Below are 27,640 nucleotides of genomic sequence, written 5' to 3'. Positions count from 1 at the left end.
TCTTCCACTGGCTCCTGGCGTGTCTGCGGCCTCGTCAGTACGTTGCAGCGCTCCTCTGCTTCCTCGTTGCCCAGCCGCTCAGCTCTGCCACACCGGTTCGTGCTTCCAAGCTCCACAAGCCTTGCACAGAGGTGCGATAACTTCTCCCAAACAGGAGTAGCCTCTTAGCATTTGTCTTCGATCTTTAAATGTCCCGCACACAGTTGCAATACAAAAACAACTAGAATGCTCATTGAGCTTGAGGCTCATAGTGCCCTGCATTGTTCATGCATTCCTCCTTGTCCCACTATTTGGGTGATTGTCAGAAAAGGAGTCCATTGATGTTGATTGATACGGATTACTTGGAAAATCACTATGGTTCTGAATGAAGAGCAAATTCTATATGATGGATAATTACAACTGAAAAGGGTATGTTTGGAGCTTTTACATTTTAGACCAGGGATGGAAGTTTGGCCTACAGGGTTTTGGGAGAATGTTTCTCTATTTTCCCTAAAGGGTGGGTACAGATGAATGGCAATAGGCCATTAGGGTATTGGGTACAAAGGGGTTTGCTTCATGGGAAAGTGGGGGATACCATGTCTCATCCAATGAAGCCATGACATCTCTCCGGAACCTGTCTCTCATATGATCCTCCCTCATATAGCTGCCCCAGGGCCAGGATCAGGTATCCGCTGCCGTCCCCTGGCCACATGGGAGGAGGTTACCACTGGGGAATCAGGGATGACTCCTTTGGATTCATCACACTGCTCCAAACACTCCTCCGGCAACCCTATACACCCAGCAATCATTTTGAAAACAAAGAACAACGCTGGAGAAATGTCTTAATTAAACCAACTCAGTTATCCCTTCCACTTAAATCTAAGTGTCCGCTTCAGAGAAATTATCCTAAATCCAACACATTCTAATGCATCTTCTTTCCAAACATTCCTATTCACTGACACAATCCTCAAAAGGTTCCAAGAGCCTAACCAATCATGGCAATTCAACAAAACTTCAACAACAAATCTCCAAAATCAACATCCTAATGCAGTCTTGGTGAAATATTTCTCATTCTTATGCTTCTGCCACAATTAATATGAAGTCTCACAGAGGGGTTTTGCCCTGTTTTGCCATTGCTCTGGGAACTGCCAGTTCTGAGTCCAAAGATGATGATGTGATCAAAACTGTGAGCCCTTCATCACCTGTAATAATCAAGTGTGTCTATTTGCAAATCGGAATTCCAAAGGGAAATGTCCACTTATGTAGGAGTCTCTTTGTTAGGAGCAGTTTTATTAGAGCGTTCGTCTCCGTTCTATGGGGAAGAGTCACCAGAGAAATACCCTGGCATATCTAGACCTTGCCGTCAAGAGAGTCGACTTAACATTTTGGTCTCACTGCTCCAAGAATTGTTTCCTTTGTGTGAAACTGAGGATTGCACCAGAATATCTCTTGCAAGAGCCCTCAAGGCTGTTCTAAACGTGTTTAATGTGTGTATTCTATTCAGTTTATACGAAGTGTAAGGAGGGTCTCTAGCAGCTGATACAAACAGGAGCACACATTCACATATATTATCTCCTTCAAAATCCTCCAGTCAGTATGTTCGATTGGGCAACGGGATGACTATTCCATCATCAGTGGGCATTTAACATGGAGCTGCATCCCATGGTTAGGTATCATTGCAACACAGCACTGGCAGTTCCAAAGGCACCAGGACAACAGTCGCTTAAGAGTTTTCTGGGAGATGTCAAAACAGTCTATGGACTCACTTTCGGTAAGGGGTTTGGTTTAGGAGCCCACTTGCTATTCGGTTGCTAGCTTGCTATTTCAGCTGATTGCCAAGTACTGGTCTGGAAGTGGAAGCACCTTTTCATCTGGAAGTATAGACTCACTCGTCAGTGGATAAGGCAATGTCTGTGCACTGGAAACTGCTACCTTGTGGATGCCTCCTTAACTACTCTACTGGAACTGGGGTCCAAAGTCTTTTCTTTCTAACACATCTGGGAAAGGACACCCCAACATAGTGTAGATAAGGGTGTTGAGTCCTGCCTTGAATGTCATTGATGGGTTTTATATTTTTCGGCCTCTCCCTTTTTTGTTGTATGAGATGGAAATGAGTTGCCTGGGAATGGAAGCTTGTTGTCGCCCTTTGTCTAATGGTGGCTTTTGGGCCCTTCTGAGGTGATCTGCGCATCAAATGCCTGCAGCTGTTGGCGGCCTAATTTGCACTGAACATGTTTTTTTTTAAGATGGACAAATTGGTGACAGTCCCCTCAGCTAAGTGACGGACGTTGGCGCTGGTGCTCAGAGAACGTGGTAGATCAAGCTGAGCCCCTTTTTCACTATTGTCCCCGGCAGACGATTTTTCTTCAGGCAGTCACCCCGTATCTGAGAAAGGTTGTGGATTGGTGCTTTGATCAGTCTGTCTTTCAGACCATAGAGGCTCTGGACAATCTAATTGACAAAAACACTTTCTGTCAGATCAAATGTACCCCTTTTGCCCCTAGTTCAGCTGGCATAAGTATCTGCATGACATACTTGTGAATAATCAATCAGGAATTTCCATTAATTTGTTCCTATGTTGTTCTGCCCTTTGCCCTAATAATACAATCTTTTGTCACGGGTCTGCTTGAGCACTTTCACTCTGCTCCTAAATGCACAGGTGTGGCAAGCTCAGGGCTTTTTTTTTCATATTTGGTTATTACGGTTTTCAAACATATTAAACATCATACAGGCACTGTTTGGAGCATGTTATAACAGCCACATCTTCCCCCTGTATCTCACGCTACAACAACCCCTCAACCTTTATCATAGAGCAAGAACTCCCCTGTCCCCTTCCCCGTCCCTCCCAGGAACTGTGTTTCATCTATCTTGCCTCCATATTTATTGTGTCCTCAAGTGACGCATGTGGGCCTTGTATGAGTCCAAACCTTGTTCTATAGTTCTGGTCCCCTAGATGGAGAACAGACCGTAGCAATCTCTAGACCTCCTCAGGTGAGCAACCCCCACACCAATTGTACAATCTGCTTGGCATGTCCATATAGTCTCTGCAAGTACAGCCCTCAATCCCCTTGTAGTACAGTTTGTTAGGTACTGGTTATATGGGATACATTACTCACCGTAATCGTATTTCTGATGCTTGTATCTGCTTAGATTCACATGCTGTGCATAGGCCGACATCTAGTGGAAGCTGCGGAGTATTACAGTTTGTTTTTCAAAACCTCGAAAAAGGGCGTCGACACATTTCTTTCTTTCTTACTCGGGACCATGGCCGCTTGCAAACGAATCACTAAACAAGCACGCGCAGCGAGCAGGAGTGGCGCCACTATTCCAGTCACCCTCCCAAGTTCATCTTCACATTCCACAAACCCAAATAATACAAGAAGGGGTGCAGCTTCTCGCCGAATTCCATCCACCTCCCTAATCCATCCCAAGACCTCATCCCAGAACATCTTGATACGGGGACAACCCCACCACATGTGCCAGTAATCGGCCCTCTCACCACATTGTCGCCAGCATAAGGGGCTTGTTGACTGAAACATCTTAGACAACCTGTGGGGATCATATTGCCATCTGTGGAGGAGTTTAATTCTGTGCAATTTATACTGACTCGCTAATGATATTTGCGAGGCCCCTTTACAGATCTTCATCCACACGTCAGGGTCTAATTCTAAATCCAGGTCCTTTTCCCTCCTATCCTTCAAATTCACAGCAGACCCTTTTCCGGCGTTTATTAATGCCTTATACATAGATGAGATCACGCCTTTAGACTCTGTTATGGTGTTGAGGAGCGTTTCAAAAGGGGAGAGGTCTCTCTGTACCTTCTCCTCCCATTTTCCCCTTGTTAGAATACCTTTGAGTTGAAGAAAGACGAAGACAGATTAGGGGCCTATCCCTAATGCAACTTCTAGTTCAGTAATCGTGAGGAAGCTGCCTTTTTTCCAAAGTTGACCCACTCTCTCCAGGCCAGCCTCAAACCAGGGATGGAACCTCTCATGATTGGGAATCTCCTCCCGGTCCCCCAGAGCCCAAATATGGCTTAAAGGAGATGCCCACGTGGTGATTCCCTGCATTTTCTCCTCCTCCCCCCAGATCTCCCAGATGGTGCCCAGTATAGGATGGTTTTGGAGTCTACGGAGTAATTTGTCTCTCGGTACCGACAGCCATTCTGAGATAGTGGCCAGGGCCAAATTATAATTGTCAAGGTGAATCCACTGTAGTTCTGTTTGCCCTCTCATGTGAGAGACTAATACTCGAAGATGTACTGCTTTGTAATATTTAAGGTCTGGTAGACATACAACACCTTTATCTTTGGGCTAGATAAGAACCTCATAAGCTATTCTAGCCTTCTTCCCCTGCCACAAAAATCTCAAGATGGCCTTTTTTACTTCTCCAAAGAATTGTTTCAGGAGCTCAATTGGCAGCATCTGGAATGGGTACAAAAATCTAGGGAGGCAGACCATCTTGACTGCATTAAGTCTCCCAATCCAGGAGATCATTAGTTTTTGCCACTTCGCTAGATCAGCATGAAAGCTGGAGAGAAGTGAGGGAAAATTGGCATCATATAAGGTATCTAAGTTTCATGTAAGATTTATCTACAAATAGCGTAGAGTGGTGCCTCCAATCGTGAGGCCCAGCGTGGAAAATCGATCAGTGTCCCCTCGAGTAGGTTCTTTCAATAGGAATAAGATCGATTTGGACCTATTCATTTTAAAGCCGGAGAGTTCACTGTAACCTTCAATCAACTGTATAGCTCTCAGTATGGATGTCATGGGGCTCCTTACGTGCAGTAATAGGTCATCTGCGTACAGGGCGATCTTGTATTCCTTTCCGGTCACTTCCAGTCCCTCCATTAAATGGTCTGCTCTAAGTGTCTGAGCGAGCGGTTCAAGAGAGAGGGCAAACAATATTGCAGAAAGGGTGCAGCCCTGGCTCCTACCTCTTCCTAGGTCAAACCATCTTGAGTAGTCGGAGTTGACCATCACCAACGCCTTTGGGGACGTGTAGACCGCCCTCACCCCTCTCCTAAATCTGGCACCCAATCTGACCTTGTCCAGCACTGCCTCCAGGAAGCCCCATTGCACCCTGTCAAATGCTTTCTGTGCGTCGACAGATAGGAGAGCTGGATCTCCCGTCATTTTCCTTGATTTGTGCAATGTCTTGCGCATTATGTCAGCACCCTGTCTCCCCAGAATAAATCCAACCTGATTCTGATGTATGAGTCAAGGCATATACATCTCTAGTCAAGCTGCCAGTATTCTCGTATATATTTTTGCATCGATATTTAACAACGATAACGGGCAGTATGAACCACATTGCTTGGGGTCCCTGCCTTCTTTTGGGATCAACGTTATCAGTGCCTGTGAGAAGGAGTCTGGGGCCACGCCTGTTTCTAGGATGTCATTGAACATTTCTGCGATAAAGGGAACAAGGGAGGATGTGAAGGTCTTATAAAACCCTGCCGTGTAGCCGTCGTTACCTGGGGCTTTCCTTAGCGGAAGCCTCTTTATTGCTCTCTCAACCTCTTTAGCCGTGATTGGGGCGTCCATCGCGTCTACTTCATCACAGGTGAGTTTTGGCACCACAACTCCCAAGTACCCTTCTATTTCTGTTGTCTCTTGAGCCACTTCTGATTTATTTAGCTGCTCATAAAACTTTGCGAACGCCTCTGGAATGTCTCCCGACCCTATGTTCTGGGCATCACCTCCTCCCCCATCTATGTCGATAACTCACCTCTCTGCGTGCTGTCCCCTCAGCCCAGCAGCCAGTAGGGCATCTGCCTTATCCCCCTTCTCGTAGTACTTCTGTTTGAGAAACTGCAGTGTGCGGACAACTTGCCCTTCCTCAAGGAGTCAAAGCTTTTCTCTTTTCTGTCTGGCTTTGAAGATCTTCTCCGCCCTCCCCTCAGTGGAGATCCACGCAACTCTATCCAAGTGTGCGATCTCTCTCCATGGTCTATTTTCTATGAGGGTCCTTTCTCTCTTTTTGTTGGTGCCCTCCAAAATCAGGACCCCCCGCCAAGTAGTATTCCCCGCTTCCCACACCATTGTCCTTGATAGCTCTCCTGTGTCGTTTGCCTTAAAGTATTCATTTATCTCAGTGTCCATTTCTGTGCAGAAGACAGGGTCTTTCCACAATGTCTCATTACACCACCACTTTGATCCCCTGTGTGGAAGGCCTGCCAGATTTAATTCAACCGTGACCATGTCATGGTCCGACCAGGAGACTGGAGAGATCTCCGAGCCGTTCGCCACCTCCGCCAACCCCTCTGAAACATATAAGTAGTCCATTCTAGTGAATGTACCATGAAGTGGCGAGTGGAAGGTGTAGCCTATTTCGCTTGGGTGGAGACCTCGCCATATGACTCGAAGCCCATATGTCTCCATCATCTCCATCACCTCCGCTCTACCACCTCCTACTGGCTCACGTGCATCAGGGTTACCTGGCTGTCGGTCCAACTCTGCGTTCGCCCAAAGGTTAAAGTCCCCTCTTAGTATTACGTGCCCAGAGGTTGCCAACATTATTTTTGGGATTGTTTGCTGCAGGAATCGGGATTGACCAGTGTTGGGGGAATACAGTGTTGCCAGAGTGAAGGTTATTTTGCATACAGTACCTACTACCATAAGAGCTCTGCCGTCTACATCCGCCCACACCTTGGTGACTTTTAGATTCAGCCCCTTTCTAATGAGTATCCCCATCCCTGCCTTCCGGAGAGGGCCGGAGCCCCAATATTCCACCCCCATCCTCGAGTGGAGGACCCTGCATTCATCCCCATGTGCATATTTGGTCTCTTGAAGAAAGCGCATGTCTAGCCCAGCCCTCTTAAATTTTCCGCACACCATGGACCGCTTCGACAGTGAGTTAAGACCTTTAACGTTGAGCGTACTCACCCTGAGCAGACTGCTATTCTGAGAGCCTAGTTTTACTGGCATTTCTGCCTCTTTGCGTGTCTCGTTCGTAAGGTGAACCCTAGCAACCATGCTCCCCTTACCGAATACCTCTTACCCCACAATCCTCACTTGAAGAGAAACATGTTCCTACCCATCCCCTCTCCCCTATCCATCCCCCTCCCTCCTCCCGTGACGGCGTCCGATCCAGCTCGGTTAGAGTCACCAAGCCGGATCCAGCCCACCAGTTGAGACCGGATTCATCACGGTCTTGTCACTACTAAATCAATTAACCATTGAGCCTGCTTCGTCCCCCCCTGTCCCTCCGAGATCACGTAAACCTCTATGTTCCCCCTTTATCTGAGAAGAAATGAGCCTCATTAGGAAGTATATCCCTCAGCGCGTCCCGGGCCATTGTGTGGGCAAGTCTGTACCCCTCATAACAAGAGCGCCTTTAGTGTTGCTCAACGCGTAGCTGCCAACTAACGGCGCAGCTGGTAACCAGCCGCCCATACTCATGTCCATCGGTAGGTTAACTCACATCTTACACACATCACAGTATATTCATGTCGATGACAGAGATACAAAATTTCATTCCGAGGGATGATCCTGGGAATAGTGGTGTAGAATGTCACGATTGTCAGGTGTCCGGGGAGGCATTCATTCTTCTATATTTTCTGGACCCACTTATCCGCCTCTGTTTGGGCCTTGAATGCGCCACCGCCTGTTGTCCTCTCTTCTTTCCCCCGGATCCATTTCATTGTCCTCGTTCCCCAACAGATCTGTTATGCAGCTGTGTATATCCTTCTCCGATCTCAACTTGACCGTAGTCCCATCTAGTTCAAATGTAAGGGAGAATGGGTAGCCCCACCAATAGCGGACTCCTTCATCTTTCAGTCATTTGGTAAGCGGCATACACATCCGTCTTAGGGCGAGAGTCAGTGATGATAGGTCTTGAAAGATTGATACTCTTGCTGTATCCAAGGAGACCTGGGCACTGCGCTTGGCTTGCTCGAGGATCCTGGCTTTATCAGAGTAGTTGTGGAACCGTACTAGGGCTGTCTTCTGTCCTACCGCGCCCCCCCCTGCTCTATGTATCCAGTCCACCTTTGGTTTATCGATAGAGTCGTGCTCAAACAGGAGTTTCAGGATTTCATGGAGGGACCTTTTCAAGTCTTGCTCAGATTCTCCCTCTCTATCCGGGATCCTGAAGATCTGTAGGTTGTTCGCTCATGGTTCTCCAAGTCATCCATTTTTGAACGGAACTCCTCTTCGCGAGCTTCTATCTCCGTAATCCTCTGGTCAATTTGTGTCTCTAAGGTGCTGAGAGAAGTTTAATTGTGTTCTACCCCATCAAGTCTTTCTTCCATTTTGTCGATTCTCTGTGTTATCTTTTCGACCTTCCCTCCAATGTCCACTCTCATGCTTTTCATTTCGTTGAGTAAGGCTGCCACATCCGCCTTAGTCGCGGCGGCTTCAGCCTCTGATGTCGCCATAGAAAGCCTCCTGTGCGGATTCTGATTTGGTGCGATGCTGGGTGAACCGATATGGTGCAAGTTTCTGCTGTACGTCCATGCACTCCTCTCGTGGAGGGATTGAGTATTGGAGGAGGGCACATGGGCCAAGAGTGGGGCCCAACCCTCACAGGGCTACTGTGACTTGGTGACAGGAGAGTGAGTGGTATGTTTCCTCGGGACACCGCAAGGAGATGGTATTTGAGGACCAGGCTCTTGGAGGTTCAGTTACGGGATCCTGTTGGAGCCCAAGGTGAACACTGGTAAGCAGTGAGCTTTGTACGCCTTCCTTGGGACGAGGGGATGTCCTATTCCTTTGGACCACTTTAGCTCCTCCTGGAGGAGGGCACACACCCAGATGTCAGGGGCCCAACCCTTCAGACCGTCTCCACGGTACTCCGCAGACCTCCCCTGTCTTGACGTGTGAGGTTGCTTCAGGTTCTGTCGCATCGCAGTAGAGGAAGCATGTGCGATCCGTTGGGTGACCGTGCCTCTCCTGTACACTTCAGTGTGAAACGACATCCGTCAGTTCAGGGAACACAGGACCATTGGGTGACGCTGTGCCTCTGTTCTCAGTGTTGTGTGGGTGCTCGCTCTGGCGTTACCTGTCCTGATGCAGTAATCGTATGGGCTCAGACTGGCGGGCGGGTCCTAGTTAACCAAGCCACCCTGCTTGGGGTATGTCACCTTGGTCTATGCGTGGGCCGTAGCGCTACTCCCTCTATTCTGGTACTTCCACGACGCGCCAAACACAATGGGGAACCGGTCCTCGATCTCATCGGTTGCAAGGGCAATCTTCCAGCGGGAGACCCACAGGACGAGTCCAGAGTCGTGCTACTGCGTGGGGAGCACTCATGTGCAGAATGGCTCTTTAATGTAGTTCTCTTGTTGTCTACTGAGTGGGCCGTGGTGTCACACTATACTCCGCTGGTCGCGTGATGACCTGCCCCATTGGGCCAGCCCTGAGTGTGTCTGATCTCAGAAGAGCGTGTCTCCTGCCTTGCCTTCGCTTCAGAGGGGCGGCCGAGCACTAGATGTACTCTCACTGATGCTCAGGAGTTATGTTGTAAGGGTCAAAATGGGTTTGACGCAGGTCCCACCCGCTTGGTTCTGTATCTGAGGTTCAGGGTACAGGTTAGGGTGTTTCTGGTTGACCCCCTTGTCTTCTAGCAGTGGGAGATCTGCCATATATTTGCCTCAGTGGGCTGAGTGAACTCACTGGTTCCTCCCCTGGGATGCTTCTTTCACCTGAGCACAACTTGTGTGTGATGTGTCAATGGAGATGGAGCTGTTATCCGGAACAAGCCCGGAAGACTAGGTGAGCACTGCTGTCCCTTTGAGATTTATGCGGCAGCTCCTCCGCCACACGCTGGGTCACAGAGTGATTTTCCCTGGTGAGGCCATGGATCACAATGTGGACTCCACCTTTGGGGAAGGTCACAGGTGTTGCCAACTTCTGCTGCCCCTGGTAGAGGTGGTGCAAGCTGGTCCGGATGCAGGTGCACAATGCGAGTCTGGTGTTCCTATGTCTCCTGAGTGTACCATTGGAGTAAGGGGATGGGAGCCGGTACGGTTTATAGTCCACACTCCCCCTCAGGCTCAGGGATACCCGTGGGTGCACGCATAGTTGTTGATAATAATACGGCTGGAGCCGTGCAGGACAGCACCTCGCATGCCGCTGCCGCTCCGGGCCCCTATGCAAGTATTGAGGGGAAGGGGGATGGTCGCGCCTTGAAACACTTGTGTATATGCGCGTAATAAATGCCATATCAGATCATATCCGCAATATCCGGGATGGCCTGCAACACAGCAAAGGGGGTCGGTGAAGTATAACCTTGGGCGTGGAGCCCGAATGGAGAGGGGGTGGGGGGTCACAGGGCTACCACTGGTAACATTCCGGTGCGCCTGTTTCGCTTGAGGTCTCACCTCTCTTCTGCCTGCTGAACGTTCAGCTCTGATTCCACCAGAGCGCTCGACCCAGGTGAGGAAGCACAGCAAGGGAAAGGCACATTAGTCCACACGGTATGGGGACGGTGCCGTGTACCTCCAAGTTTCTCCTGCACAGGGTTTCTCGGAAGCTCGGCAGCACACGCAGCACTCGGGCCAGAGTTGCTTTCAGTTTTGAGTCCTCTGGATCACATTCAAGACACGCAGCAGTCGGATGCCTCGTTTATCACTTCCGCTTGGCCGATTTGCTGCGCTCCTTCGCTCACTGCGCGGGGGGTCACTTCAATAACCTCTGACCACGCTTTGTTCCGGGGTGGCGGGTCTCCCAGTGGGGGCTCAAGCCACTGTAAAGACCGCTGGGTGAGGAGCTCACACAGATAAGTTCTTCATCTGTGCACCCCTGGTGGCCAGTCCTCAGGGCTAGTTTTAATCTCTTCTGGTGGTACTTCCGCTCCCAAACCAGACCTTTTTCTATCTGTGGTGCTCCACCACCTTTGTATGTAGGACACCACCTTTCTCTGGTGGCTTGGAGCATTTCCAGGAACATTTGTCGGCACAGGTCCTTTCTTGGAGGCTCAGGATATCATCTATGACTGTTGTTCTTTGTTGTTCTTTGTGATGGGCTTAGCATTCATGGTTTCAGCTTTGGCGTTCATGAAGTTTCTCTTCATTTTTTTTCTGCTGGCTAGTTGTACTGTATGATTAACATTTAATGGTCAGCAATTGTGGCACATCATGCCAGCCTGTGCAGGGTGCACACCCTCATTACAACTCTCTCTGGGATGTCAATTTGGTTTTGAACATGCTTCAGGGCCATTAGCACAGCTGCCTTTTGAGCATCTATCACATGCATATCATGCCAAAGTTTCCTTAAATCAAAAGACAAGATGGTTAGGTGTTTAATGACTACAGTGGTTGGGAAAGTATCTTGTGCTCCTGTCCTTTAGCGTTGGCAGGCACCCACCAATGGCCTCGCCTCTTGTGTTCCTTTGGCATTTCAGCAGTGCACTTGCTGCATAGCTGCAGTATTCCTTCTCTGATTTTAGGGGCCCAGGCCCCCTCTACCTGAGCACAAGACTCAGAAAAGTAAGCAACATGCCTAGCACGTTGCCCAGGGACAGAGGGGGCCTGTGGCCTGATTGTAATAGCCATTTTTCCAACTTAAAACGAGTATGCACAGAATCATCATAATTATATTTTTCAGAGGATTTGCGTAAATAAAGGTGTAATGTTTGTAACTGTTCCCTCTAGTTCAAGCATCACGTTTATGGCCTGCCATACTGCAAACTGTATTCTCGTATTCCTGTCAGAATTACACATTTCACACATAAACTATACATCGAAGTTTACTAGGATACACCAATAAACATTCACATCTTAAACATGATGTTACACATATCCACCACTGCAGAAAGTCACATTATATAAAATACAAGGGAAGTAAGTCGCAGGAATACGTTTGCCAGTTTGATGAAGAACCTGTGGAAATCTGAACGCTGTTCATAAGTTAATTTGCATAATATTGAAGGTAAACATTTCCCATATTAGTAAATACTGTACTAATAAGTAAAATATGTATGAGTGCATGCACTTTCCCAATTTTCAATGTCAGTGAAGACTTACAAAATTTCGTTTCATGTCAAACATTTGCTTTCTCATGTTTGCCATAGCGCTGTCCATCGATTGGAAAGGATCCAGTACATCGATATCCTGTTTAAAATAAAAAATAAAACACCTGAGAAGACTTAATACATTTACTTAAAAAGTCTAGGCATCTGGACTTATAGACAATCCATTTGCTGGGCTTTAAAATGGGTGGGGCAATTGAGCAGTTGCCTTGAGTTCTGCAGAATGTGCTTATTTCTGAGGAACGTATGGATCTATGAAAATCCACACGTGTAAAAACTATTACTACCTATGATTCAATAAATATATGAGCCATTGAATATTCTAAAAAGGATCACGAAAAACAATCTGCTTCTATGAGAAAATAGAGCTAGGTACTCAGGATTAGAGACCTAAAGGAAGCATGCCCAAATTAAATTGTGGCTGAAACAGTGTATCATATTTTTAACATATTGAGCAGGACAACTGAAATGAAAAATCAAATTCTTGGCAGCAACACATCGGTCCACCTTTAGGTAAAAAAAGTAGATATTCATTAAATCTATTCTTATTCTAAAACTAATATAATATGTTGAAGTTGCACACTACAACCTAAATTTCATTTTGTGTAGAAGTGGTGAAGGATGATTTATAGCTCTAACCACTGATGGATTCAATATGATTATGAGTTTGAAATGGTATGTTTTGTGAGAATGAAAAGATAATTGCAAAAAGCCAACACAATGCTCAATAAAAGAAATATTGCTGGAATTACACGTTCTATAACGGGCCCTGAGGAGGTAATGTTGAACCCATTTCGTAATTTGGCGACAGGGTGCCATTACGTGTAGACATACACATAGGCGGCTCCCTGCCATCAAACTTTGGTAATTTGCACAGCAGAGAGCCAATGAGCAAGGCAAAAGGCGACATACACGCGTCTATGCCGCCTTTTGCCCTGCACACTTGCACTCTGCAGTGCAAATGAGAAAACGCTGCGGACCTTGCACGCATGGCAGGCAGCGTTTACAGTTACAATTAAATGCTGCCTAATATGCTCGCATGCCAGGAAGCGTTTACAGTGTATACCTATGGGGTCCAGCTGCTTTATTCTGACGCATAAAACCGTGTGCTCCATAGGGATCGCCAGCATGCTGCAGCATTCGTATAGCGGAGAGGAAGGGAGGCATTGGAAACATGCGTTTCTCCCCACCTCTCCGGATTACAAATGAATGAAAATGTGGCATTTACAGTGGCATAACGTGAATGAAAGGCGAAAAAGCAATTTATTCCTTAACCTATAACTTTACATTTTGCAAAAAGGCCAGAGTATAAAAGATAATCCTGCAGATTTAGAAAATGTCACTACTTTGTGGAATTAACAAGTAGGTCACAGAATGTACTCAAATCTGTATGCATGATGCTAGAAATTGGTACACTTACAATTTTGTAATATAAAATAATAGATATTTGTAGGAAATGCAACATTTCTACTTACAGACTTTTGAAAACCTTTCAGCCAAATGTGTGTTGGAAATAAGCAATGAATAGCCGACGTCATGCATCAACTATTCCCCTCCACCCAATTCTTAATTCTTCAATGCGCAGTGCGTTTTGGTGAGCCTGAGCCTGCCCAGGAATCTTACTCAGGCTGGTTGCTGACCACGGACTTTCTGAGAGTCTTTCTACTATTGCTTTGCTGCTGCCTGGAGGCAGCCGTACAAAGACTGCAGCACACGCAGAGCGTGCGGTGTGCGCAGTGTTTTGGTGTTTGGGTGTGAGGATGTCTGACGCTGAATGCTCGGTCCCAGAAAACCAGCTTCATAATGCCGGTCTACGAGCTGAGCAGCCCCTCCACCCACAGACCAGAATTCAAATTCGGCGCTGGAACTCTGTCATCCACCAAACATCTAAGCGCCACGCTGGAATCCTTTGGGACTAATCAAGTAAGTGCCGCCAATGTGGACCCGTTACTTGCTCACTCGCTTGGGATTAGGAAGGGCTGTGCACCCAAGCCCATAACACACCCAAGACCCCATCAAAATCCCCAACAGCGTCCCTTAAACCCCCCTCTCACCCTGACATAACATCTTCACCGGCTGTGACTTCTTGCCGCCTATCGAGCTGTCCCTCGGGCCTGTGCGTGGCCGGTGTGCCTCTGGTGGATGTGCCCTTGGCTGTTGGTGGGTGTGGCGGTGAACTTGGTGTGGAGCCGATTGCTCTCTCTCCTGTTGCTGGTTCGCGAGGGGTGGGCCAGGCCAGCGTGAGTGAGATGGCCTGCAACAACTCACAGGTTGTTGAAATCGGCAGAAACAAACAAACGGGGAGGGGGTGTATGCGGTGAACGTACCGCCACTGAGGATCCTAGCATGGCGTGCTCAGAATAAGCTGAGACCACACGCTGACAAAGGGGGCCTGCAGATGCACACAAATTGTCTAGAGAATGATGAAATAGCACTAACTGACAGACTTGATGGATGTGCAATGGAAGAGAGACCATCCACGCACTTTGACCCCCCCCCCCTCCCAATGCTTGTGCCACATCCCCTGCAAACGAAGATGAAGTCTTCCGTCATTCTTCACAGCATGCTCATCTGGATAAATGCAGCCGGGAGAGTAAAACAGCTGACGGTAACAGAAGAAACTCTTTGGTCGTTGTCAATAAAATATTGTATGACCTGTCCCAAATAATTAACCTGTAATTTTGTCAGCAAAGAGGGCGGTGGGGATTTGAGTGCCCAAACAACGCAAATGGAAGCTGCTGTAAGCATCGTTGATGTCATGAGAGAAATCATGTGTGGCGAGACACCAACAAAGTGTAAAAGTGGTCAAGTCAAACGTAGAAGGATCGAAAATAGCTTGTCACCGAAAATCAGCTGTTCCCAATTCAAAAACACCAATACACAAGACGCGACACAGGAGCAAAAGATACTCTAGTTCAAAAATCAAAGGTGTGTCATTAATGAATCTAAATCTTCATCATCCAAGTCTCCTTCAACGGATTCGTCAATCATGGAACGTGATTACCCAAAAATAAGACGCAATAAGCTGCACCACAAGTCAAGACCCCACTCCAGGGGCTACGAGCCTCAAATGGACTTGGGGGAAAGACTCATTCAAGAGTTACAATCTATACTGATGTCATCGATGGCCATTTCCATTGCACCCTTTATAAAACTATGTGAGGAAATCAATGACGATGTTAAGGACTTAACAACATTGCTGGCCCTAGTAAACTCTAAACTAGTAAACCTGGAAATGGAAAGTATAACATCCAAACAGACCCATTGTGACCTAAACAAAAAGATAGAGGCCTCCTTAAACACACTTGCTGACCAAAGGAAAAACAATGGAATGGAAAAAAAAGTACTCACAGAGATCACCAAAGAGGCATTGAGTCTCCTAAAGCGCAGGAAATCTACAACAGGCCCGTTGAGCAACCAGGACAGCCAGGCATGCCTGTGAGTGCAAACAAAGGGAAATTCGTCTATGCAAGAAGGGGATAACATCGCAGCAACAAATGCCCACAACTTGGGGTATGGAAGCATAAGGAAAGTATGTTGTGACATGGGTCACGCCAGCAGAACACGAGAACAAGGCGTAATGCCTCAGGTGCGGGATGCAGAACCGGCAAGTCCTCTACAACCAGAGTCCACCCAAAGAGAAAGCCGGCAAGAGAAGCAAATGTGTCACATCAATAAGTAAGTCCCAAAGATGATGAAAGCACCAGAAGGCGTAATTGAGAAAACTCTAACACCTAAACCTAGTGCAGTGACACAATGCCTCCAGGGAAACCAAATGACAATCCCCTGCTTCACCAGCATCAAGGAAAGCACCATGGCGCTGGGAAATCCTGCTATCCTAGATCCACAAACAGCCATAACCTCAACTGCTCCTGAAGGTTGCAGTGCACCTCAAGTAGCCCAACTGGTGAAGAGCCCTCTGGAAGAAGGAACCCATAATGACATATTTGCCATACTCAAGAGCAACAACAATCCAACGACTGAAATGCCCAAAGTTGCGGAAAAAAAACAAGTGCAAATGAAAAAAAGCAAAAAATCAACATATGAATAAGTCACGCTGATGTAATAACTCAAGAAAGTTTTTACGTAACATCAAGACCGTGAACGTTACTGTTAACAACACCACCAAAACCGAGACATTGGCAAAAACCATAAAAGGTATTGATGTGCCTTCTGCGCCTGGACAGCCTCAGAACCAGCAGGATGAATCCGGTGACCTAGATGAAACAATCGACCTTATGGACATGTCAGTATACGAAGATGACAGAGAAAGACGCACCGGAACTAAGTGTACCAACCCCGGACACTAACATACACCCAACAGAAGATAAGACTGGTGGTCAGGTGGACGTGCCTTAATCAGCAGCCCCCACTAGAATCTGCATGCTGATTGATGCTCGTCCTCAGGTCGATGGAGAGCCGACAAAAGCACTAAGCCCAACTTTTGTCAAAGGAGAGAACAATTTGAACTTGTGCAGAATAAAGCAGAGCCTAAGATGGGAGGAAAAGGAACCTGTGAGGCATATCTGTCGGCGGAGAACTCTTGGTAACTTCTCAGAAAGCTCAAAAACCCAGAGTATGAGCAAAACAGGAACCACAGTGTCTTATTGCCTCCTGAGGGATTACCCACAAGGCGCTCACGCCAAAGGGCAAAGGCACCTTATAATGAACCGTAACAATATACTACGCCTTTTTCATGCGTGCCATGGCTCAGGACAACTCAAATCTGATGATCTAAAAACAGTTGAATTTGTGCAAGAGGAGTAGAATGATAAAGTGATACTGCACTTTAGTTCCAAAATCATCTTAAACATCATCACAGACGCAGCGCCTGCCCTTATGTCATTGGGATTTGACATAGTGGAAGTACTTGATACTCCAAAAAGTGAAGAATCAAAAAAATTAAACAAGTACTGCTCCACTAGTGAAACAAATCGCCAACGAAGCAAGTGACGGTCGGGTGCCCCGGAGCCCTAGAAGACTTGCACAAAACCTGAGTAACATGAAACAAACAATCAGAACAGATGCCGAACTGGAAACAGAGATATTGTGTAGTGGTGAACAAATCCAAATAACAAGAGCCTGCAATAACGCAACCAAGACAGACACCAGTGAAGATACACGCCATAAGAACGAAGTGGATAAGCCAAATAACTGGTGCTGGCTGGCCGAAGCGCTGAGTAGAACGGCTCAAAGCTAATGTCAAGTTGAGAAAGAGCAGATGGTGCACAAGTTTGGGACATGGAACACTAGGAGATTTACACACTTATTCCAGGGACATTGGCTCGATGGGTTGGATGTGGTATGCCTGTAGGAAATGTGGCTGGATGTTTGCCCCTCTTCTGGGGAATATGAAGTAGAAATCAACCCAGCCATCAAAAGATCAAAGGGTAGGCCAATGGCTGGCCTCTAAACACTTGTTAAAATAAGTTAAGGTTACCGAATCATCAAATCAATGAACATATCAGCCTACATACAGGTGACGACAATAAAAAAAAAACGAATGTGGATGATGGAACCATTCACATCATTAACTTATATTGGAACCACAAAGTGGCAGATACATCTACATTTATAGACCAATTCCCAGCACTAGTGGACGAAATGCTTGGAGAGGACGAAACTCCAGACATCATGCTATGCAGTGATTTAAATATTAACTGCATAAACGCAAACCAAGAAGACAAAAACGACAATCATGCCTTGGCACAATTAGCGAGAAGATGGTGTCTGGAGTTGGAGCTAAGAAACTTGGTCATGCTAAATGGAAACACTGCTGGAGACATCCCGGCCAATCCAACATGGTCTAGACGCGAGCAGAAATCCATCATAGACTACTTCTTTGTATCTGAGAACATACAACAAAAAACTGTTCCTTCCAGGTGATCCCTACGATTCATAGCGATCACGAGATGGTGACGCTGACATTATCAACATCTGTTGAGGCAAATCACACACCATGGAAATTCCCCATCATGGTGGAATCAAACAGGGTAAGGCTAAAGCTTCAGGAAGCTGATGTAAGTCAAATCACAAGAGCATACATTCACGAACAAGAAGAGGCTGAATATAACCACTTACTAACACAATTTGTGGAAAAAAACATGGGCCAAGAAAAAGAGCATTTGTCGCTAAACATAAATTTGACCTTGACGTGTTGAAGAAGAAATGAGAAATGTGAGCTCAAATCAGACAAATACCAAAAAGGGACAGTAAACTTTACACACTGGCTAAACGTGCAGTAAAACAGAAATATAAAAATTGCATCTGATCACATAAAGCGCTTATGCTGCAAAAAGATTCTGAGCTAATAATGGAAAAAAATGGAAAACAAAAACTCGTCTGAATTTTTTTAAAATAATCAACGAGGGAGCACCTCAAATGGCACTGTTAACAAACATGGTATCCAAAAAAGCATGGATAAAGCACTACACTGAACTCTACAGTAAAAAGGGAGAATGGAAGGAGCCTGTCTTACCAAAAATCGGGCATTGGGATCTAAAGTTTGACAGGGATGAGATCTTGAACATAATTAAATAGGCTAGCACTTCACGGGCCCCTGGTCCGGATGGCCTAACCAACTACACCCTAAAAAAAATCCTGAGAAATGGGCTGACATATGTTCTGAGATGTTTAGCAGAATATCTAACAACTGCATAACCCCAAAATCCTGGAAAAGTGCTATTATCGTCCCCATATTTAAGAAAGGGAACAGAGCAAATCCAAAAGACTATCATCCAATAGCTCTTCTGGACGTTTTGGCGAAAGTGTATGCAACGCTTCTGCAACAAAAACATTTGAAACGGGCCGTGGAAAGTAATCACACAGACCCGAGACAGGCCAGCTTCGTGAAGGGCATTGGGTGTGGCTTGAATCTCCTACTAATAAACCTTCTCAAAATGGAAGCAGTAAGAACTGGAAATACTTAGCGTTCATCGATTTCTCGCATTCCTTCGACAGCATAGACTGGGAACTACTCTGGGCTAAAATGAAGAAGTGGGACTGTCCTCCAAGCCTGCTAGCAGCAACTAAAGACCTGCACACCGCAACAAACATCGAGATTCGCTTACACCAGGTGGGCACGCTCACGGCGGTGATCAACACGTTCTGCGGTCTAAAACAAGGATGCCCCCTTCCTTCCATCATATTCAACCTATTCTTATCAGACATTGGTAGAGCAATTGAAAGTGTCTGCTCATTTTCTCCAAAAATGCATGGGTCCTTGATAAGTTGGTTGTTATACGCAGACGACCTGATGCTGTTGGATGCCACCCCGATTGGGCTGCAGCGAAAAATGGATGCAGTGGAAAGTTAAGTAAGAAGTAATGACCTACACATAAACAAAAAGAAGAGTGAGGTATTAACTCTACAAAACCTAAAGGCTTCCAAAAATAAAAACGTCAAATGGCATTTGGGAAAGGAGACATTAAGTACCGTAACCAACATAAGATACTTGGGCATGCAAATTAGTGCAAACCTAAACAATGGTCCTTGGGCAGAGATTGCCAAAACAAAATGTCTGCAATTTGCATGCCAAGCAAGTATTCTGAATAAAAAGTACGGGAAATTCTCCCTAAAACCTGTGAGAAACTTCTACTGCCAAAATGTGGTGCCAGCTCTAATATTTGGAGCCGAAAATGTGTTTGGCTGCTCAGACCAGCTGTGGTCCACCCTTGAAAATATATTCCGGCTTGCATTCGTTACGAGCAAAATTTAATCTCCATCAATGCTCGTATTAGCTGGAACTCCCTAACCCTGTTCCGGAAAACAACTATGAAAGATGTGGCTCCACAGTTCAAAATTCTGCCTAATCCTGGCATTGGCAACCCTGATTGCCTGCTGACCTTATGGAACAATCGATGTGAGGCCATTTTGGACTTCTATGAAATAGATCTAAAAACACTGCACGAGAATCCGAACCTAGCCAAAGCGAAAGTGTGGAGACTGGACTGGATCTTAACTGGGAACAAAAGAATGAATATCAGACTTATGAAAGATGTTCCCAGTGAATCTAGAGAACTGAAGTCTACAAAGATTTGTGGAGATGTAACCTTGTACATCCACTTTCGTTTTAACGCATTCAAAACCAAAGACAGGTTAAAAGCTTTGCGTAAAATGGGCGACATGAACCAGATTCTGCAAGCAGAAGGAAGAAACTCCTAAAACATCTAACTCTCTTCTGCACTGCACTACGACGCAAAGGACAAAGCATCTGGGACCGCTGTCAATGAAATACCGAACGATGTTTGATTGTGGGGATAAAAAAATTACTTTTGCTTTGATCCATTTCTTGGCAGAAGTAGAAAAGCTTCTAGCAACAACAGACATAGAAAGAGAAGACTGATGGAACTGTAATTCTTATCTGTGGTGTTGCTAACGCTAAAGCACTTAGATGATGATCCCCACATCTGTTACGCTCACCTGGTATCCACGGGGACGCCATCCAGCCCTGGTTGGATGATTTGCACTCTCGAACCCTCTCCCGGTCCCTTGTTAAGGTCTCTGGTTAAAGATGGGTCTGCAATATAGGAGAGCTGGATTCAATACCAGATTGTCTTTATGTTTTTCCACCTGCCTTGGCCTCAATTCCTTCCACTCCCTTGGGCCTTCTCCTCGCCTTAAAATTGTAAAAGGTGGATTCTCAGTCCTGCTCCTCGTGGCAGGGGCACGTAGATGTGGGGGGCGAGCAGTGACCAAGTTACTTCACTGGTGCAAGCCCCCTGTCGGAATCCAGGCCTGCTGCGACTCCGTAGGTTTGCTGCTTTACAGTCTTTATATGCAGTTCTTAAGTTCCGCTTAGTTCAAATAATAATGTCTTGCTTCTTTCCTTTTAGGTATGGAAAGGTATTTTGGTGTTGTCATGCAGTTTGAAGATGAGCATGGGCCGGTAGGCAAAAGCGCGGTGTGCGCGATGCTGTACGGAGAGTAATGCGCGATGCGCGGCGCTGTTTCGCCTTTTATATTGCTAACCTGTGTGTTTTCTCTCCTTGCAGGTCGCGATGTTCCTCGCCGAGCGCCGTGATGTTCCAGCGATGATACCGACCAGGAGATGACTACCCAGGTAAGAATTGTGTGGCTTTCTTCATTCGGGAGGAAACGTGAGTAAACGCTTACTAATGCTGTCTTTCTTTCTCCTCTTTCCAGGTTATAGTATTCCAGGATGCATGCGCTGCCGGATGATGGAGTTCGTACCTTCAGGTGAGTGGAATTGAAGTCGCTGATGGATTGAAGACAGAATACTATTCCAGGTAAGCTTTGTAGTGTTCTTGCTCTCTCTGCAGGTCCTTGGTTTCAGGTAAGCTGGCATCAAAGAACTGGACACAGTGAGCGTTACGCTGCCCACAGCAGAATAACGCGAAGCAGGTTCTGCTGTTTGGATACGGTTCAAATAGTCTCAGGTAAAGTAGTCCAGGTAAAGTAGTCCCAGGCCTGCCACACCCAAAAGACTAGACCACATAGCTCAGTTCTCGAGTGGGATTAAACACAATCTGACCTTATGCTAAGGGAATTCACCATTAAAGGCACGACCCCCAGACTTACGTTCTCTTCGAGAAGATACTTCTACTCAGGATACTTTTTTTTTCTCCTACAAAACCAGTACTCATCTCTTACGATGACACCATTGGAGGTGTTTCTTCATGATATGAATCACTGAACTGTGTTACATCTCTTTAAATCTACTTAGGTGCTACCTCACTGACGTGCAATGCCATTCCATCTATGTGAAGGCATTAATATATGATTACCATATTCGTCTTTCAAGATATCAGGCCTTGAGAACGACAAGTTGGGTCGAAACATTTGTCGGCTGTTCACAAACTTATTAAATATCTCCAAAAAATGAATACAACTGTATATATGACTGTAGTATCAGTTCTTTAATTCCTCGCACTGATACCTCTCCCTGGCAGTGCGGGAGTTACCTTAATTCCAACCCATTTGAATTATTTTGCTGAGCAATCTAACTATTTTGTCCTCACATTTTTCCATGCTTAGGTAAAAAATACTTTTCCATGTTAAAAGTTACTTTCACAACAAGAATAGATATTTATCTAACACCACCTAGATCTAGTCAAGTGAAACCTACAAAATACAATGAAGATGAAAGCAAATGATTAGTTTAGCAACTAAAGCCGGCAGGCCTTCGTCTTGCCACTGTAGTTTACTTTTTTCCCTTTAGACTTTGAACACTACTGGGTGTGTGGGCCAGTGCACCACCCCATTTGATGGCCCTACAGTCCAACTCACATGGCGCCTAGAAACAGGCACTGCCAGATCGAACACCTCCAGCCAGCTCAATGGCTCTCACCACTCTTGTGTAAGGGCTAGATGAAAGCTAAAAAGGGAAGGGTGGCAGAAAAAGAATTGGACCCTGGCTAAGGCTACCGTAATCTGGCACTCTGATAACACCCTAAAAAGTGGGGACATTCTACATTTATGAAATCACAATGAAGATCCCATGGCAGAGAACTGTTCCTAAATCACTTTCTATACACATTGGACTATGATGAGTTCCTATTCCCTCTCCTTAACTAATGCATTGGGCTGCACGTAGGTTTCCCAATGCATAGACCTTTAGCAAGTCCTTCAGTCCAAATGTACATGCCATGGCAACTCTATTGAAGTCACTGATATCCACAGCCATGTGTCAGCTTTGCTAACTAAGAGCACCTACCAACATTCACACCCAGTCAATGCTGAACCCTATACATCATACAACATAAGAGTCTACTCTAGAAGTTTGGCTCCATAGGCTCACTGCTATTACCCAAGACACTTTCTCTTTCTTTCCCTCTCCCTCAAGCATGCCTTTGGCGGCGACGCATTCATTTTGAAGAACTATAGAAACATGGTCTTGGTTTAGGAGCTCTAAACAGGAGCATCTTGAGCTGCAGATCTAGAGTAAAGGCAATTCTCGGCCCACGCCCTTTTCCATAGCAACTTTTAATTTTGTCTACCTTGTTCATTTGACTTGGCTGTTGCTGGGAAGGAAATGGGCCTATCCCACCCCCCTAGGCACTTCCACATCAGGCACAACCCATACGAAGCAATGTAACGTACAAGGGGAAGCAGCCGACACCCCCTGGCCACCATAAAGAAACCTTGTAGTGCTTAGAAGTGAATGCTAACACTAGTAATGCCCACAGTGCACAACACCATTTTCTAATAGGCCCTAAACTCGACAGGCCGCAGGCCTAGATTGCTTGCGTTCTCCGTTCACAGAATCCGATTTCTGCACAGCATCCTGGCTACGCTTGAGCCTTGTTCTAACAGAAGCCCATTTCCCTCTTGTTCCTGCAGTGTTGCAAATACTCAGTATCGCCTTCAGGAATGTGCCCGACACAGAGCATGAGACAGTACCAGGCCCCAGGATGTCTATATTCATCTCCACTAAACTGCCATTGAGCCTCCGACCCCCACCGCGCCAGCCCGGTGCCGGCTGCACCTCACTAACCTGACGCCCATTGCCCTGGCTCTCTAAGAAGCACCTGACCCCCAGGGTCTAACCTCCATAAAGCACACACCAAAGATCCAAAGCCCACAGGACTGTATTTCTCCTTAGCAATAACAAACGTCCAGGCAACACAAGATGCAGGGAAGGATAAATCAAAGATCAATCCCCAGAGGGGTGACCTTAGGTGCAGAAACTGCGGGATCAATGGAGCACTGAATGTACAGGTCAGCATTGTGCCGCCCAGGTGCCTGCCATAATGAATGAATAGCATGTCATAGTTGTTTAGTTTAGATAGGAAACAGTGTATTTCATAAATGACCTGACCTTCACCGCAAGGATGAGCCCAGCTGACCCACGTGGAGCCAGATCGAGGGAGAAGAGCCAGCCAATTAGGGCTTGGCATCCCCTATGGAGCAAGCCCATGTTTAGGCTGCCTCCAATCGGGAGCACCAAAATGTCTCCTATAGCTGTGACGTGATTTTTGCATAACCCCCTGTTCTCTGATGTAACCCCAGAGTGCTCTCGAGCTGCAGAGTTCTGTGCTGATATTTATATTTTGTACAAGTAAACCTTGTTATCCTTGCAAAGCTATCTCTTGGCTTATTTCCCTAGTGCATTGTATTTACTCTTATGTGTGCGTATTGTAGGACTTGCCTCAATTTGGTGACCCCGAGACGTGATTCCTCAGCCCCCATACTTGCAGCGAAATCCAGAGGGCCTCTCCGGAAGGGTCGTGCCCACCTACAGTGACCGGTCCCCCAAAAGGCGTAAGCAGCAGAAGTGGTACTTGCAGGTGCCAATCTTTGCCGAAACCTGCCTGCTTGTTGGAGCTGGGTACGGCCCTAGGGAGAGGCCCAGACCTGTTGTGGAAGACCCGCGAACGGGGGCTCTCGGAGGAATGCAGACGTGTGAGTATAGATTGCAAGCAATAACAATGACTTGGGAAGGGGATAGAGCGGTATGGTAGAGGGGAACACGCGATTTATGAATGCTTGCTTTTCGCACTCGCGAACGGATGACTCAGCGTCCTGTGCAGCCGCCGGTGTGCCGAAAACCTTTGGCTACCATCACGAAGGCTCCTTATTGCTAAAACATTGGACCTACGTCACGGCGGGACTTTTTGGATTTACTCAACATTCCCGATTCCCAGCTCACACGTCGAACCGCAGCATCTGTACACCCATGCTTCTTTGACTTAGGCTCGCCTGGTGCCTTCTGGCAGCCTGGATGTAGGGCCACCGAGTTGGCACGGACCAGCACTACAGTTTTTAGTCTCACACTTTTGGAGACTGTTCAACCTAACCCCTCTAGGGTACCATGAATTTGCCCCGATGAAGGTGGTAACACAACCACCGAAACGCAAAAAAAAGGATAAGGCGGACTGGCTTCCAGATTCTCCTTCTTTGAGCATTGGACATTTGTCCCCTCGTTTGGGACTTATTAGACAGCCTGGAAGCAGACAATTTTTTGGCTAATCTTGTTTTATTACTTATGTCTTTTGTTCCCCCTACATGCGTAGGCAAACCCAGTGGGGGTTCCCCATAAGAGTCCTGCAAAAAAGATTTCTAAAAAAACTCTAGGACTCTTTCAAAACCAATGTACATAAATATACAGTAGTAGGTATTAAAGACTTGAGGGGTTTGATAACCCCCTTTTGAAATCTCTAGATCTTTCCACAATTTGAATATATGGAACTGTCACCATGAAATGGTTTTATTTATTTTTATTCTTCTTTTTCCAACTAGAAGATATCTTCCTCTTTTCTTCCCCTTTTTAAGCACTGGGTCGTGGCTTACTCACGCTTTCACTTCTCATTAGTCTCTCTATTTCTGTCCTTTCACATTGATCATGTGAAAGCATATGATTGAAAAATTATGTACATTTTTTACTTTTCTCTCTACATGTTTACGATTTAATCTACACTTTTTAGTTATAATTTGATACTGAACATATTGTATCCTTTGTTCGTATTTTTGTTATACCATTGAGAGCACTAAAATATTACAATTTATACACAGAAAATGTTGTGGTATATGTGGTTATTCTTTATATGAACCATGCATCAATATGGTCTAAACTAGGGGTTGGATTTGACATAAGAGAACCCCAGTTAATGTAAGGTACTCCATCAATTTAGCACATTAGGCTAGGTGTTGAGTGCATTTTCCTCTTTGAAGCAATGTTTCTTTATGTCATTTTGAAAATGGATGCATGACGTGGATTGTTGAATGTTGACATTTTTTATATCTGGCCTTGGTTTATTCATTTTTTTGTGTTTTTAAGGTAGTTTCTAAGGTATATGGAGATATAAAAGAGGAAGTAAAGGGAGCCTCTCCGTCTGAGGAGAGAAGGTGGCAGCCACAGTGCACTGTCCCGACCAGTGCAAGGAAATACGAATATGGAGAAACTTAAGAGCCTTGTACAAGTAGAGGGCTCGGGAAAAAGTAGCGGTTGTTGTTTTAGCTTGTTATTTTAGTTCGTTGTTTTCAGTGTACTTTTTCACATGTACGGAGGAGGCCCAGGAGAGGCATGTGTGGTGTGAATGAGGATAGAGAAAGTGTGAAGAGAATGAATGGGGATGCTCTAAGGGGGAAGAATAAGTTAAATGTTTTTTAACGCATACATTCTTTGACATAAATACAATTGTGGCACTATTGGTTGACGGTACAGAGATCATTGTGACGTGCATGTAATAAGTTTTTTTTTTTTTTTATTGACACTACATGACTTAAAGGTGTGAGATAACGGGGAAAACACTGAACAAAACAGAGGTGACACATTCTAGACAGATGGTTACCATGGGGACAGACAGCCCTAACCCACATATGTAAAGCCTTACCCCTATACAGTGACACAATAAAAAAATACCACTGTCAATGGGTGACGGAGACTGAAGGGGAGGGGATGCCTCTCTCCTGGCCAGAGGAGGGATCTTTCGATAAGTGTGCACTAGACCATATGTCAACATACTTGACTGCCAAATATAAGGGGAAATAATTACAGAACCAACGGGAGATATTGGATTTGTGGCAGTGTTTGAGGAAAAAGAGACGCCAGAGGTGGAAGGGGTAACGCCAAACAAGGTGAGGGATACGCACACGGGGAGGGTGAGAAGGGGGAGAACCACCTAAGAAGCTTTATCCATTGCTAACTAGACCAGCGGAGGGATACACAAACCCCACCTATGTTTAAGGGGGAGCGAAGGTGGCTGACCCCGGTACAGCTTCGCCCCCTCCATATGTTGCACCCCCACAGTGTCCGCCCATACAGGAGCAAGCGCGAGAGATCTTGAGGTGGCATTGTCCACCACAAGTACAGAATCGGCGAGACTACGAGTTGCATGTGAAAACACCAGGGTGACGGAAGCTCAGATGCGGCCCCCAGACACACCACCCTTGCCCCCTGGGGAGGAATGGAAATCAGGGGACGTCTTGTTCAGGATTGATTGGCCACCCATACGGGCGGTAAGTGTGGAAAGGGAAGGGGAAACAGCCTCGGATATGAGAATGTAGGATCGAGGAGAGGGGATGAGGAATATTGGAGTGATTTCGAAGACACAGAAGAAGGGGCAGTGGGAGGAGTCGAAGAGGTAGCTTCAATAAAACCCAGATTGGAAAGCTTGTGGGAGGGAAGGTTAAGGGAATGGTTCGGGAGAATAGCTTTTTCGCGAAGAAGGGAGGTGGCCTAAAAGGTGGGAAAGTAAAGACAAAATTGCAAATGCCCCTAATCCACAAAGGAGCAGGCCAGCCACATTACGTCCCTTGGGCACAGATGGACTAAAACAACCTTTTCAAGTCCCTCCCCCTGCTCACGACGAGCGTGGGAAAATGGATATGCGCATTCGAAAAACATACTGCAGGGGTGCCCCTAGCCATAAGGGACAATAAAAGGCTGTTAGTATCAGCAGTGGGAGATCAAGCAGAATCAGTGTGGGTGAAAGCGGGATACCCGGGCCTAACACTAAGCAACGACTCCCATGATGGGGCATTTTATCACAAATATTACGGCACATTAGGGATGCACTGCAGAGGACCTTCCCTGATACCCTCGTTTTACAATCAATAATGCAATGCACAATGGGTGATGATGAAGATGCTGCGCAGTACATTCTTCGGATTCAGGAGATGCGGAGACGGGCACCGCTTGGGACCAAGCAACGTCTTTGTTTCATTTTATAGTAAAACATGGGCTTCCAAAGGTACATTGTGCACTTGTAACATGTTGCATAAAAGT

At 46.2% G+C, this 27,640-nt stretch overlaps 1 protein-coding gene across 2 annotated transcripts in view; it reads right to left on the bottom strand.

Annotated features, from left to right (window-relative positions):
• MLF1 (myeloid leukemia factor 1) overlaps positions 1-27,640 on the bottom strand; it is a 474,880-nt gene that overhangs the window by 271,079 nt on the left and 176,161 nt on the right. The window contains exon 3 of one of the 2 annotated variants that reach the window (XM_069618449.1): positions 11,948-12,034. The exons of the other annotated variant lie outside the window; for it this stretch is intronic. Coding sequence (XP_069474550.1) covers positions 11,948-12,034 — 87 coding nt within the window. The remainder of the gene's footprint in view (positions 1-11,947; positions 12,035-27,640) is intronic. 2 annotated transcript variants of the gene reach the window in all.

Source organism: Ambystoma mexicanum, chromosome 10, assembly GCF_040938575.1.
Source record: "Ambystoma mexicanum isolate Mex_15411 chromosome 10, UKY_AmexF1_1, whole genome shotgun sequence".
Classification (NCBI taxonomy): domain Eukaryota; kingdom Metazoa; phylum Chordata; class Amphibia; order Caudata; family Ambystomatidae; genus Ambystoma; species Ambystoma mexicanum.
The sequence above is the reverse complement of the archived record's forward strand: the minus strand, read 5'-3'. Positions and strand labels throughout refer to the sequence as shown.